This window comes from Dunckerocampus dactyliophorus, chromosome 16, assembly GCF_027744805.1.
Source record: "Dunckerocampus dactyliophorus isolate RoL2022-P2 chromosome 16, RoL_Ddac_1.1, whole genome shotgun sequence".
Lineage (NCBI taxonomy): Eukaryota > Metazoa > Chordata > Actinopteri > Syngnathiformes > Syngnathidae > Dunckerocampus > Dunckerocampus dactyliophorus.
Window position 1 is genome coordinate 3,865,318 of NC_072834.1, and position 14,423 is coordinate 3,879,740.

The 14,423-nt window shown below is 39.5% G+C and overlaps 1 protein-coding gene across 2 annotated transcripts in view; it reads left to right on the top strand.

The window, feature by feature from the left end:
* Positions 1–14,402, top strand: part of slc8a2a (solute carrier family 8 member 2a) — a 29,786-nt gene extending 15,384 nt beyond the window's left edge. The window contains exons 8-14 of one of the 2 annotated variants that reach the window (XM_054755966.1): positions 1,388–1,749; positions 4,712–4,815; positions 7,030–7,142; positions 8,490–8,513; positions 10,247–10,346; positions 10,416–10,685; positions 12,083–14,402. In XM_054755966.1, the coding sequence (XP_054611941.1) occupies positions 1,388–1,749; positions 4,712–4,815; positions 7,030–7,142; positions 8,490–8,513; positions 10,247–10,346; positions 10,416–10,685; positions 12,083–12,459 (1,350 nt within the window). In that variant the 3' untranslated portion in view covers positions 12,460–14,402. The remainder of the gene's footprint in view (positions 1–1,387; positions 1,750–4,711; positions 4,816–7,029; positions 7,143–8,489; positions 8,514–10,246; positions 10,347–10,415; positions 10,686–12,082) is intronic. The other variant, XM_054755967.1, reaches the window with a different exon arrangement.
* The last annotated feature ends 21 nt before the right edge of the window (positions 14,403–14,423 follow it).

Here is a 14,423-nt window from a genome sequence, read left to right on the forward strand (position 1 = left end):
AAGTTATGTTTGAATGACCTTCTCAGTTATTTTCCCTCAGAGTAAAAATAACTATAATTTTGTACTGTACATATGTATGTTTATAAAGTGGTGTGAAAAAGTTATTTGTTATTATTTTATTTATTTTTTGCGTGTTTGTGACAATGACAACACAGAATGCAGTTTTTAAATGAAACTTTATTATTAAGGGAGAAAAAAAATCCAAACCTACATGCCCCTGTGTGAAAAAGTGATTGCAATGAGTCTCTTACAGCGCTGTGGAGGAATTTCGGCTCACTCATCTTTGCAGAATTGTTGTAATTCAGCCACAGTGGGGATTTGAGGGTTTTCCAGCATGAAGCACCTTTTTAAGGTCATGCCACAGCATCTATTAAGTTATATATGTGATAGGTTAACTTTTTAATCATTTTAAATTTACAGTTTTATGAAATTGACCAGTAATTTGTGTTTTTTATTTATTTGTGCTAGTCAGATGTTGAGGGAAATTATAAGAATTAATTATAATAATTGTAAATGTATTTTTTTAAGTTGTTTGATTTTCAATTTTATTTGAATTATCTAAATCAAGGCCAAAGCATGCAATCTATTTTTATATTTTCTGTATTAGCAAACATGAGTAGGAACAACTGACAGAATATAGGTAGCTTGTGCAGTGGGAAAGGAAAAGAAAGAGAAAAGGGTGTTAAATAATAAAAAAAAGAGCTCTTAATTGAATAATAACAGTAAATAAAATCAGACAAACTGATTTGATAACAATGGCAGGAGAGAGATTAAAGACGAATGAATAAATACTTGTGTAAACATCTGACAGAAATATTTTATAATTCATAAATAAATGTTGGATGTAAGCAGTTACTTATTAATAATGATCAATGAATGAATGAATATATTCCTTGATATTGTCAAGATGTTCTGTTGAGGTTAATAATTCATCATTTATTTTCCAGTGTTATGTTGTTGCGGTGTTTGTTCTGTTGTTCCTGCGTGGAAAAAGCCATTTTTTGAAGATATTGAATAAGAAATTGCAATTGGTTTCCAGTGTTTCCCGTACATTCATTTATATGTGGCGGCCTGCCACTGATAAATTTGGACTGCCACAGATAGGTTTGGCATTATGTTGTTGTTTTGGGGGATTTGGCTCTACTTGTTTGCCCTCGCCCCTAAACACTTTATAATGCATTGTCTACATAGGTTGTCATTACAACTCCATACTGTAGATGGCACCGTAACTCTGCTTCTTAGCACACCTCAAACATGTACCCCACCTGTCTTTGTGACACTTTATAGTCTGTTCATCAGTATAGTGTGGCATGAGATAATTTTGCACATTTTGGATGGGAATCGCGTTTTACCTTGTGCATTCATGACATTTTGCTTCAATTTCCAGGTGAACATTTTGGATGACGACATTTTCGAAGAGGACGAGCATTTCTTTGTGCGTCTTCAGAATCTGAGGTCAGAGGAGGGTGGAGATGAAGGGACAGGAAGTTCACCCAAGGGCAGGCTGGTGGAGCCGCTGGTTGCCACTGTCACTATCTTGGATGATGACCATGCTGGCATCTTCACCTTTGGTCAGGGGGTTCTGCGGGTGAGTGAGAGCACAGGCACGCTGACGGTGACGGTGGTGAGGAACTCAGGTTCCAGGGGTACCGTTTCTGTACCATATCACACAGAGGATGGCAGTGCTAAAGCCGGAGTGGACTACGAGGAGACCAGAGGAGAGCTGGAATTTACCAACGAACAGACCAGGTGAGGCATAGAGAGAATAGCTGGTAAAGTGTGTGAAGGCATCATCTTGTATGGAGTGTGTGTGTGTGTGTGTGTGTGTGTGTGTGTGTGTGTGTGTGTGTGTGTGTGTGTCTCCATTACGGCTTGTTTCGAATAATTGAGTAATCGGTTAGTCCCAAGACAAACCAAATCCACATGAACCAAACACAAACAGTTAATGCTTTGGTCTGCAACATATCAGAAAAGAGGCAAAAACATGGATCACTGTCACAGCTGTTGTGTGGGAATATCTTATTATAGGTCTGCTTTCATGGGTAACAAAGGAAATTCAAAAATATCCACATTTGAGAGGCTGAAATCAGAGGATATTTGCATTTTTAAATGAAAAACCATTAATCGGATACGAAAATAGTTGTACATTAATTGGATCACTGATTAATGCGTCGATTCATCGATTAATTGTTGCAGCTGTAGTCTCCGATACGCCATAATCACAGTTCGGTATGCACCTTAAGATGTGGGAAGAATGATTCCTTCATTAATTGATCACGTGTTCATACAGTGCTGTGTGTCCCGTATTATGTTATGGGGGCACCCCTCTAAACAGCCCCACCCCCTTCTTTCTATTTATTTCCATTATGACAGTCTGTTCCTGTCTATGTATCTGTGTAATGATATATCGATATCAGCCCAATCTCTCCCTATAACAACCCGCCCCAAACCCACTCCACACAGACAAACACGCACGTGCGCACATCAAATGTAACTGTAGAGGAACGATCACTTTACCGCTGGCAGCGTTACGCACACATTCATGTGTCGGTGTGTTTGGGGAAACACTGCAGGTTATTTTTACTCCCATGGTGATGGCTTTCCTTTTCTTTGGTGCACTGCACTGTAAACAGAGGACCACCTGTATTAGAGCTGCGCTATGTGTAGTTGACCCTGCATGACCTAGTTGTTTATTTCCAAAAGTGTGAATACAACGATTACTGCAGATTGTGTTGCTGTTCTGCACTGTTTGTAAAAGTGAGGCTGTGACACTCTTAATTCATATGATCAATTCAGTTTCTGTTTAGGGTACCTTACTGTGAAAAGGACCGATGTACATCCGTATTGATTATCACGCATCCTCAGTCCTCCTCTGTGCATTTTACCTTTGCAGTTAGTGCTTCAGACAAAGGGGCCAATTTAGTCTCCACTGAATGAGTTGTCATTCATCAGGCCCAGTCTTGAGGGGAACTTGTCTATTACCTCGCAATTTGATGGGTATCAAGTTGTGAGGTAATCCTGTAATCCTGTCCTCTGGTGTTATCGGGTGCAGGAAGTTTACCCCATGTAAACTGACTGATCATTTTCCCATTAAATTTGTAGGTTATAGAAACTGTGTTTGCCTTCAGATTAATTATACATTTAGTAATGAAGCAGTTACGTCATGAGGACAGCCAATGGAATTTAGTAACACAATTTGTAAATCAGAGGGACTCACATTTTCAGACGCAGTTTTACAATTTGTTGTTTAAATCTTGTAGTATAAATCTGCAATGCTGAGGACATGAATTAAAAGTCCAAGAATGTCAAGTTCATTTGAACGGAAGTAATTTAAGGATACCTTTCATATAGAACAGGTTTATACATAGTTTTTTATTCAACAAACTAAATACCCTTATCTTATTCATCTGCATTTCGCATTAACTAAGGCCACGTCCACACCAATATGGATTTTTAATAAATGCATATTTTTATTAATGTCCGTTTTTGCCCTTTAAAATTAGGAGATTTTCAAATACTCCAGCTTCAGCGTGTGTGTGGATGGGTAAAACTGAGCTCTTTTAACGACAGAACATGAAGTTATTGACTTACAGGTGTTGGTGTGATCTCATGCAGTGCGTATGTGTGCCTTATAACACACATGCTTAAAATATTCACGTATGTGTGCGCTGATTTGAAAGATAACGTACATATCTAACTGTATTGATGAACAGATGCATTGTAATGCACGACCAAGTCAGCTGTGGTAGCTTTTGCTGGCTTCCAATTGGCCAAAATGCACGGTGGATGTGATAGATTATTGATAAACTCCACTCATACACCGTAGTGAGGGAAATGCGCCTTTTTGAAAATACTATTGTCCCTCGTTTTTTGCGATTGGTTCCAGAAGTTCCGCAAAGTATGATTCAATATTAATAAATGGAATATTTCTGTAGTTAGAGAATAGAAAACCTGATTATGACTTTCTAAATTTGCTTTTATACCATTATTAGAGCCCTCTAGACATGAAATAACACCCCCATGGTCACCTTTACACACCTATTATTCATTGTTTACACCACATTGCTAATGCGCAGGCTACAGGATCACTGCGGAGACATAAGAGACAGCCAGCGAGCTAACTAGTTAGCATCTAATTTTTTAAATTCTATCGGAGTGGGGAAGAAGGACAAAGAAAGAAGCCAAAACATACCAATTCCACACTGAATGGGAGGAAAACTTTTTTTCACAATGTCGTGTCGGACATGCCGTGGCTGACTCCATGCAGTGTGGACGCAATCTTATCTAATGTGACGTCTCATCAGTGTTTTGTGTCATTACTAACGCCTAGTGAGCAGAACACTTCATACGACTTCAAAGTTTTTGGTCAAATAATGGGCCAGAACCAACCACGGAACAGCAATCATTTATTAATGAATTAATTGTTCTAAAATCACGGTAGGGTGACGGAGCGATGTTCGAACCGCGATGTGGCGAGGGATGAGTGTATCCTTGCTGGTGTGGACCGGGCCGAAATGACACAGCTTGATTTTAACCTTGTGGACTAATTTGGAGTCTTTCTGTTGCGTTCTATTATGACAGTTTGTGGAATGTTAATGTGGAGTAGCAATTGCAATGCTGCCAGGTCATGCTTTTTAATCACTTGTGCTTCCCCATTCATATTTTGTGGAAATAAAATATAGTTTGTGTGTGTCTTCTTGCCCCCCTCCAGTCAGACCCTACAAGTTCACATTATAAATGTGGAGGAGTATGAAAAACAAGAAAGGTTCTTCATTGTGCTTGAGGAGCCTAAATGGCTAAAGCGAGGACTCTCTGGTAAGTGTGAGCCATTTTAAATAACTCCTTTCATATTCAAAAATATCTATTTTCTCATCTGCAATGACAATGTGAAATGGGGAAAAAAAATAGTTCTGATGAAGCACTTTTGCAGATTGTAAGAGTACTTATCAAGGAAAACTCTACTGATTAAGTTTATAAAATGATGGTAAAATATGGGGTTTCTGTGGGAAAATACACGCTGATAACAACATTATGACCACTTGTGCAATGGATTCGTTTTGATTATTTTCATTATGCAAGGTCGTCATTAATGACATGCTAGAGGAGCGATCACGTCTTTATTACATGCACAAATAGACTGTGCTGTGGGTTTTAACTTTTGGACTATGTAGAGTCTTTCTATTTGATTCTCTTCTGTTATGAAATGTGCCGATTATGCACGACCAACCCTGCCGTGCCCAGGTCTGCCTCTTCCCATCGTGCCCGAGTACACCCTTAGTAACACACTACGCTCGCAATAATACACATGTTGTTGAATATATGCGACTTTGTAAAAGGATGGACGTTTGAGTCTCCCGTTAAACCTAATGTGCATGGGGGGTAACCGGAGTACCCAGCTGTGGGACACACATGCTGACCGCATGTTAAGTGGCATGGCAGCCTAGTGGTTAGCATGTTGGCCTCACAGTCAGGAGGGTTTGGATCTCCGTTGGCGCATCTCTGTGTGGATTTTGCATGTTCTCCCCGTGCATGTATGGGTGTTTTGCGGGTACTGCAACTTCCTCCCACATCCCTGAAAGACATGCATGTTAGGTTAATTGGAGACTCCAGATTGTCCGTAGGAACGAATGGTTGTTTGTCCATAAGTGGTCTGTGGTTGACTGGTGACCTGACCACGGTGTTCTGTTTCATTGGTTGTCAATGGGAAGATTCTTATTTAATCCTTATCTATGTTTTCACAGCATTACTGCTTAATCAGGGTAAGACACAGTTGTTTTGAATTTGGTGTTTTAAGTGTTTTAAGGGTGCAGTGTACAACATTTCAAACATATGTCATAATATTACTTCATAAATTGTCCATAATGTGGCCATAAATGGATAATTGACGTTCCTACTCAAAACTCAGTGCAACAAAGTGAATTTGACACTCCAAAGACCTAGCTTTCCCAGTTGGACAATCTTTACTTTAGCTGCTCTCCCTTGCACAGTACTAATAACTGTTCGTGGTCAAATAATGACTTCCTCCACTTTACAACGTTAATATCATATTACTAGCGTTTTGTCAGCGTTCTGCTGGTTGGTACCTGAACGTAAACTGTTATTTAGCAGCATTGGGGGTAATTATATTTTTAAGGTTGTGATTGCTGGTTTTATCTGTGAGCATGAACCGGAGCAGAAGACAATCACTTCCTGTAACAGTCCTGTTCGAGAAATACGAATATGCTACACAGCACCCTTTAAAATACCACAGTGTATGTGTGATTTTTGGTTTTCTTTTTAAAGATGTTTGTTCTTAAACTCATGTTTTCTTTGTTAATTACAGTAGTGTAGACTGTGAGTAACAAAGACACTTGGGTGTCCAGAGTGCAGCATGGGGCTCAATTTTTATTGGCCCTTGGCATCTTAATCGTCCACAGACATTCTTAACACACACAACACACTTCTGGGCTTCAAAATAAGAGTGCTGTTTGCCACATACTGTTTAATTGTGTAAACAAAATAAGGGTGTCATAAAAAAATCTTACATTAATAACGCAATTGGAGTTGCATTGGTGACTACAACTTCCTTAACCACAAGCATTACAGTTTGTTGAGGAAATTGGTGTTACGTGCAGTGGTGCCCAGAGATAGAAGCATAGTCTAGGCTTGATTAGAGTGTCCAAAATTGGACAATAATATTACTCAATAAATCAAAATGGCCCCCACATCCTTCAATTTTTCTATATACGGCCATTGTGGGAAAAAGTTTGGACACCCCTAACTTAGAAAGCATACTTCTGCCAAGGTCAAACTGTTTACAGTTGGAAAAAAAAAGAGTTTGTGTATTTGTGTATTTGTCCGCCAGCTCTCTAGCACTCGAAAGGGCAAATCTGGGCTATCTGGATTTACTCTGAAAAATATTTGTTTCTTGGCTGAGTCCCCACACTTCCATCCAGTTGTGTGGAAATCCGTCCACACAAACACACAAAGCCAAAAAGATGACCCCCTAAACACATCTTTGTTTCTGATAAAATGCTTCACCCTCAACAGGCTGCCCCACCCCTGAGGAGGAAGAGGCCAGGAGGATCTCTGAAATGGGCAAACCCATTCTAGGAGAGCACAGCAGGATAGAGATCATTATAGAGGAGTCCTGTGAGTTTAAGGTGTGTGGTTGACTGAAAGAACGACCTTTGCAATACACCAACAATTGTCTTTGTTGAGGTTTAGGACTGTTTTATGCTCATTAGACCCTGAGTATTTCTATTGTTATATCATATAGAGTCATGGAAAAAATGATGAGACCACCCTTGTTTCTTCAGTTTATTGATCCATTTTAATGCCTGGTACAACTAAAGGCACATTTGTTTGGACAAATATAATAATGATAACAAATATAGCTCATAAGAGTTTCATTTAAGAGCTGATATCTAGCAATGCTCTCCTTGATAATAACCTAAATCACTTAAGTGCTTTCATGAATATCTGTAGCATTGTACTGCCAAAAAAATTAACTCTTGTGAGCTATTTTTGTTTTAAGGAAATGAGTCCTTCTTATCTTCATATGCTGAAAAAAAAATGGACGTGACATAGAAATATACGAGCTAAATTGTAAATCGATCTGGGCTAGTGATGGGCGTAATAATCGTTTGATTGAAGAATTCATTGAGAGTTCATTGTGTGGAATTGATTGTTGATCTTTGTTTGCACATCTTGGTCTTGAAGCAAGTGCGACAAAATAGAGTGCACTACTTGGTTTCAACCAACAGAGGCACTTTTGATTCAAATTAACCATGCAAATGCTTTGCTGTGCCTCACAAATACATCATATGATCATTTGTTATGGGTGTCACGGTACTTTGGTCTTAACGTCACAGTTCAGTTCATTTTGGGTACAGTAAGGGAACAAAATGCAAAACATTAAACCAGTAAATACAATTCTCAAATATCAAATACATTTTGAAATAATATACAGCGGAACCTTGGTTAGCGTAATTAATTTGTTCCAGAAGGTCCAACTCTAACAGAAGCGGACATTAACCAAATTTACAAAATTTACAAGATTTCTTTTTATGAAAGTGCAACAACAGTTAAGAATTTGAAGAGTGCGAATGATCATTTTATTTAAATTTTAGTTCCTTATTGGCTGAAGTGCAGCTTTAATAGTTCCGGCTTGTATCCTCGTTCCTCATCTCTACTAAACAACGGCGGCAGACTGCCTTCTTATCATCTTATCCACTTGTCTTTGTCCGTTTACATCTTTCACCGGGAAGGCTAAATGTTCCCAAACAGGAGACGACGAAAGGCTGGACAGTGCTGTATTTGTTTGACTCATGATGAGATAAACACTTCCTGTCACACACTTAATCAGGACCGCGTGGAAAATTGGGAAGTCTTTGTATCGAACCAAAAGTTCCTTTCCGAAAAATCCAATGACGTGTACGTACAAATGCCGTTACACCCAAAGTTTGTATGTTTTGTTTTCATTAACAACCTGACACCTTCCCACACAGACTGCCAACGGAGTGCTCGATCAGGTACAGCTTCAGCTGCATGCTGTGTGTTATGGAACAATTCCTGTCTCATTTTCTCATTGTACATCCTTAGATCAACAGTGAACGCTGTATATTAGCTGCAGCACTACCTTTCCTTACTCATGCACTCATTTCAGGATGCACTAAGACTAGAGCTCCTTTTACACAGCCTTGAACAACACAGGCCGGGGCATGTAATACCTTGCTTTTCTTTCTGTGTAAACTGCACAGAGACGTAAAAGTTAACATAATGTTACTGTTAGCCGAGGTCGTCACAGCACTGTGTCCGTGTCTATGCAAGTGTGACATTATGGTGGAGCAGCTCATTCCAAGCACTGATGGTGTTGACCTGCCTGCATTATACATGATGATGATGGGCTCATTGTTACAGTGTTGTGTAATCTCTGTGGAAAAGAAGTGTTTCGGCACTTCCATAGTCACCCGTCCTCGCTCACGTCCGGCATAGAGATTTTGCATGGACAGTTTAGATCAGCGGTTCTCCACGGTTGGGTCGTTCAACAATATTTTAGTCATCTTCCTCCTTGGGATATGTTCATTGCACAGTGAAATATCTGATTTTTGTGGTATTTTTAGTATTTAATTTTAATTTATGCATCACTTGTATGCATGCATTCATCATTTCCCTGATTTTGTTGATAAGATGCTGTAAAACAATTCCTCTAAAATGCTTTTTGGACATGTGATTATGTGTATTAATGTTTTAAAAGAAAACTGGAAATTAAAAAAAAAAACAAATACATTTGCTTGGTGTGACTTAAAAGTATAAATAAAATAAAATAAATAAATGAAGTGAATTGATGTGAATAAATATATAAATGAGTCCTGGGTTGAGACCATTTGGGAACCCCTGGTTCAGATCACATTCGACTTATGTGTGTGCATGCGCCATACTCATCGATTGTGATTAGGTTATCATTTTGTTTCACTCAACATTTATTTATTTATTATGTCGTTGAATATTTGCATTTGAATTGGATTTGAACAGTAGATGGTAGTAGTGAATGGAGGCTGGGCAATGGCCGCCTCAAGGTCAAGGGGTGGGGAATGATGTACTGATGTCATCAGAGAGAAATAGAATGCAGAGAGAAATAAGTGGGAGACAAAAAGTCGGTAAAAAACGTGAAAAGCACAACAAATATTCTAGAACTACAAATGAACTTTCTCCTGTTACGCTAGTATTGATCAGATACCGATACTACCGTTTATATCGATCCACCCACCCCTCGTGTTCAAGGCTGTTTTTTATGGCTTGCAGTGTTTCTTGTTCTTTACTTGAATACAATACGTTATTCCTGTGGCAGACGTTTGTAGTGGTATAAACTGTGCTGCTGTTTATATGTTTCATGAGTTGGAAAAATCTGGAATATGATGCTGTGCAGCAAGAACAGCCACAATAATAAACACATTGTTAAATGCATACCTTTTGGACAGTATCAATCAAAAGTCAAGTTTATCTTTGTAAAGGTAGAACTTGCACATTCCAACTTTCTAATTCATCAATTGGACAGCAAAGGGGATACCCCATAGGATGCGATCTGGTCATCTGTGACCACACATTTCTGTTTAAAATCTATTTTTTTTCCACTTAACACGTGTGTGGAATGTTTAGTTGTCTATAGATTGCTGACTGTTTTGCAGCAAATTGCTGAAAAAAGATGTTGATACCAACATGATCATGATCTTCATCCTCATCTGATGTCTGTTTAATGTGACAGAGCACTGTGGATAAACTCCTGAAGGACACAAGCCTGGCTGTGGTGATTGGCTCCCATACATGGAGGGAGCAGTTCATTGAAGCAGTGACAGTCAGTGCAGGTGAGTGGCTAATACACCCGTGTATAAAATTGTGTATGATGACATCACGTGTGTTTCTTTTTTAAACAGGCGATCGAGACGACGAGGGAGAAGATCAGCCAATGCCAAACTGCTTTGACTATTTTATGCACATTTTGTGCATTTTTTGGAAAGTTGTGTTCGCTTGTGTCCCGCCAACTCAGTACTGGAATGGGTGGGCGTGCTTCATAGTGTCGATTTCTGTCATCGGCTTCTTAACAGCCATTATTGGAGACCTTGCTTCCCATTTTGGCTGTACAGTTGGCCTAAGAGACACTGTAACTGCAGTGGTATTTGTTGCCCTGGGGACTTCACTTCCTGGTAAGTATGGCGTCTGTTGTGTTTAGTACAGTGTTTGCCATACAATTAATGTCTCATTTAAGGTTACCTTTCCTATAGAACAGGTCTCTACATTGTATAGCTTTGTCTTGTATACAGGCAGTCCTCAGTTTACAACGTTCTGTTCCGTGACGTTTTGCAGTTATGACCGCGCTCCCATAAATGAATTTAAAATGTAATAATTTTGGTAAACCAGTGGAAGAATAAGCAAATTCAGTGTGTGCCTCGAACTGGACCATGTGCCTGCACAACCACACTGAGGAAGAATAACATCGCTTATTAGTAGGGATGCGCGATAATATCGGCCCACTGATATTATTGGCCCGATACTGGCATAAAAATGTAATATAGGCCAATATTGGTATCGGGTTTTTTCCCTATTATGAGAAACAATGTTAAAAAAGGCTGTATATAGGCCTAAGGGCTCCCGTATTTTCCGGCACGCAAATGATGACCTTATCAAACCGCGTCTGAAGCGTGTAAACAACCGTAGGTGGCTCATGTTATGTCTGTGGTGTCTCTTTCGGATATTAAACTTGCGATTTGCAATGACGTGCCCTGCGATTGGCAGGCAACCAGTCCAGGGTGTATCCCATCTCTCGCCCAAAGTTCGCTGGGATAGCCTCCAGCATACCCCCGCGACCCTAATTAGGATAAGGGGCATAGAAAATGCCGGGATGGATGGATTTGCAATGACTGCAAAGCGTTGGCTCTGCGAAGGAGAACCAAGACTTCTTCCTTCAATACTTCCAGTTCCCAGGGCGAAAGCCATCAATCGGTGTATCGCACTGGACAACCAGCCCTTTGCTATCGTGCAAGACGCCGGATTCATCAAACTTGTGGAGTTCCTTGAGCCCCGCTTTGCCATGCCCAATCGCAAGTATTTCTCGGATGTTTGCTTAAAGTTGCGCAATGTTGTTTACAGCCACGTCGAGAAGCTGATTGCCGATGCTGTATCCATTAGCGTCACAACAGATATGTGTTAATTTCACGACAGGAGATATGTGATGTTACCCATATCGGTATCGGTATGTTGATATCGGAATCGGAAATTGAGAGTTAGACAATATTTTAAGAAGGCAAGACCACCACAGGGATAAAAGTAAGGAGTTGTTCTCATTTTATTACTGTTTCATTAAATGTTTGTATTTAATCTTTTTATGACTGTATTTTATATGTGAGTTGTTTTATGAAATTTTATGAATACGGACGGTTATCATATATAACTGGCGAGGAGCGATGACATTACAGTCATTCTATGACCTGGTTTATGTTGGGTGTTTTTCAAACCCCCAAAGCTTTAAACCCAGGGGCACACAGTAGTAATACTGTATATCAATCTTCGGTTTATGTAATCCTGAGCGTTTATCACTCCCCAGATACCTTTGCAAGTAAAGTGGCTGCGACCCAGGACCAATACGCAGATGCATCCGTGGGGAATGTGACTGGAAGCAATGCAGTTAATGTGTTCCTGGGAATTGGTGTAGCGTGGTCTGTGGCAGCCATTTATTGGGAAGCCAAAGGTATGGTTTTCCATGTGGACCCTGGTTCACTGGCCTTCTCTGTCACACTCTTCACCATTTTTGCCTTCCTCACAATGGGAGTGTTGATGCTGCGCCGGAGGCCGTCCATAGGCGGTGAACTGGGAGGCCCACGGCTCCCAAAAATCCTGACGTCACTGGTTTTGTTTGGACTGTGGTTCCTTTACATTCTTTTCTCTAGCTTGGAGGCCTACTGCCATATTCAAGGCTTCTGAGAAAGCCTAGTTGGGGACAATAATTGCACAAATATATGTGAAATTCTCTTAGAACTGATGTACTGAGTCATTTGGAGAAGACCCACCATCACCTGACAAACTGCTGCCATTGTACAAAAAACAGACTTAGACGAGATTCCAGTCTGAGGAATTGATTGTTATAGTACGGATCATTTAGTGGACTAAATAGCATACAGTGTTATTAAAAAGATGAGAAAAGGGTGAATGTCATTTGTCGAAAAGGATTTTATTCAGGGTTGATGCTTTTCTTCATGCTTCATGAATCAAATTGCTCACGTTATTAGAATTTACACTGAAGCAATTGTTTAAGCCATGCCTCCATTTTGCAATATATTTTATTTCTTTTTATTGGGAGGTGTCTGTATTTACACCACTAAATAGTTGATGGATCTAACATGTACATGACCAGTTCTATTACAGTCGAACCTGCATAAGTTGGCCCCGTCTGTGTTTTCAAATACTTCTTCGTCCCAAGACAGGACCAAAGGTCCTTTCTTCTTTGACAGTAGACTTCTCAGCCGCTAACGAAATGCACCCATTTCTATTTTGCACAAATGGCTGGCGACCAGTCCAGGGTGTGCCCAGCCTGTCGCCCGAAGTCAGCTGGGATAGGCTCCAGCATACCCCCGCGACTCTAAAGAGGAGAAGCGGTATAGAAAATGGATGGATGGATGGAGGAAAACCCTGTCAGCAAACTGCAGTAGGTTAAATAACTGTTTATTATCACCTATTCTCCTTATAAACGTGCAAGCAAGGGCTAGTTTTGGTTGTGTCGACAGCCAACTGTCAATCTGTCGATGTAAACAGGTTCTACTGTAAAAGGATATGGAAGAGCAGGCATAAATACATCTGTCTTTGTTCTGCAGTTCTGTGCAATTAGAATTAGATGGGGTTTTTTGTCATGAACTCCGAGATAAACTGCTATTGTTTAATATCTCACAGAAAACTTGACTTGCTTTCTAGTGTTTTCATTTTCAAGTATTATTCTGCACCAAAATGAATCAGCCGTATTAATCAATGCACTACTTGAACACTATGAGGGCATCAATAATTACACTGGCAATACAGTCATCCCTCGTTGATCGCAGTTCATTGGTTCCAGACCCAACAATAAGTGAATTTCCGCAAATTTTCGTACTGAACTGAAAACCTGTTTCCAATCTTCTAACATTATTACAGCCCATAAGACATGAAATAACACTCAGTTACATTTACGTTTGTATTACCCAATGTAGTAGATATAATCAAAGAAAATAAGACATTACACAAATAAGATAACAAAAACTCGTATGCAGGTCCTTGTTTGTTTTTTCTGGACAGCGTACATCCGGTGGCTTTAAATGGCTCTACACTCGCATTAACCAATATAGTAAGATAAGATTATAAGACTAAATGAGCCATTTAAGACGTAAATAAAATGCTTGAGCAATGTCACAGTAAATGTATTCCCTCGGGTGACGAGTCTGGTGCCTGTCTCACCGAACAATTAACGACATCTAGTGGCCAATTTCGGTAGAATGCTTCTGCTGCCTTGTATTTGTATTTTTACTTCATTTATCCATTTTATGCTTGCAAATGCTTAATTTAGGCCAAGAATAAGTACAGTTTGCTTAAATGTGTATTTAAAAAAAACTAATAATAAATAGGCCGTATTCAATCACAACACAGCGATCATTCATTAATTTATTTTTGAAAAACTGCGATAGAGGGAGCAATGTTCGAACTGTGATGTAGCGAGGGATGACTGTACATTTCTGTTAATCTACATAATGTACATTTGAACTGCCATGTGGTTTTACTGTGTTAAATATGATCATTCAGCACTCTGTTTTTTTATATACCCGTGTAATTGAATGTATAGTATTTGTAATTTATTGTAAATTATCTGATATAGACAAAACTATAATTTATGTTATAATTAAACTGGAATTTTAAATGTGCTT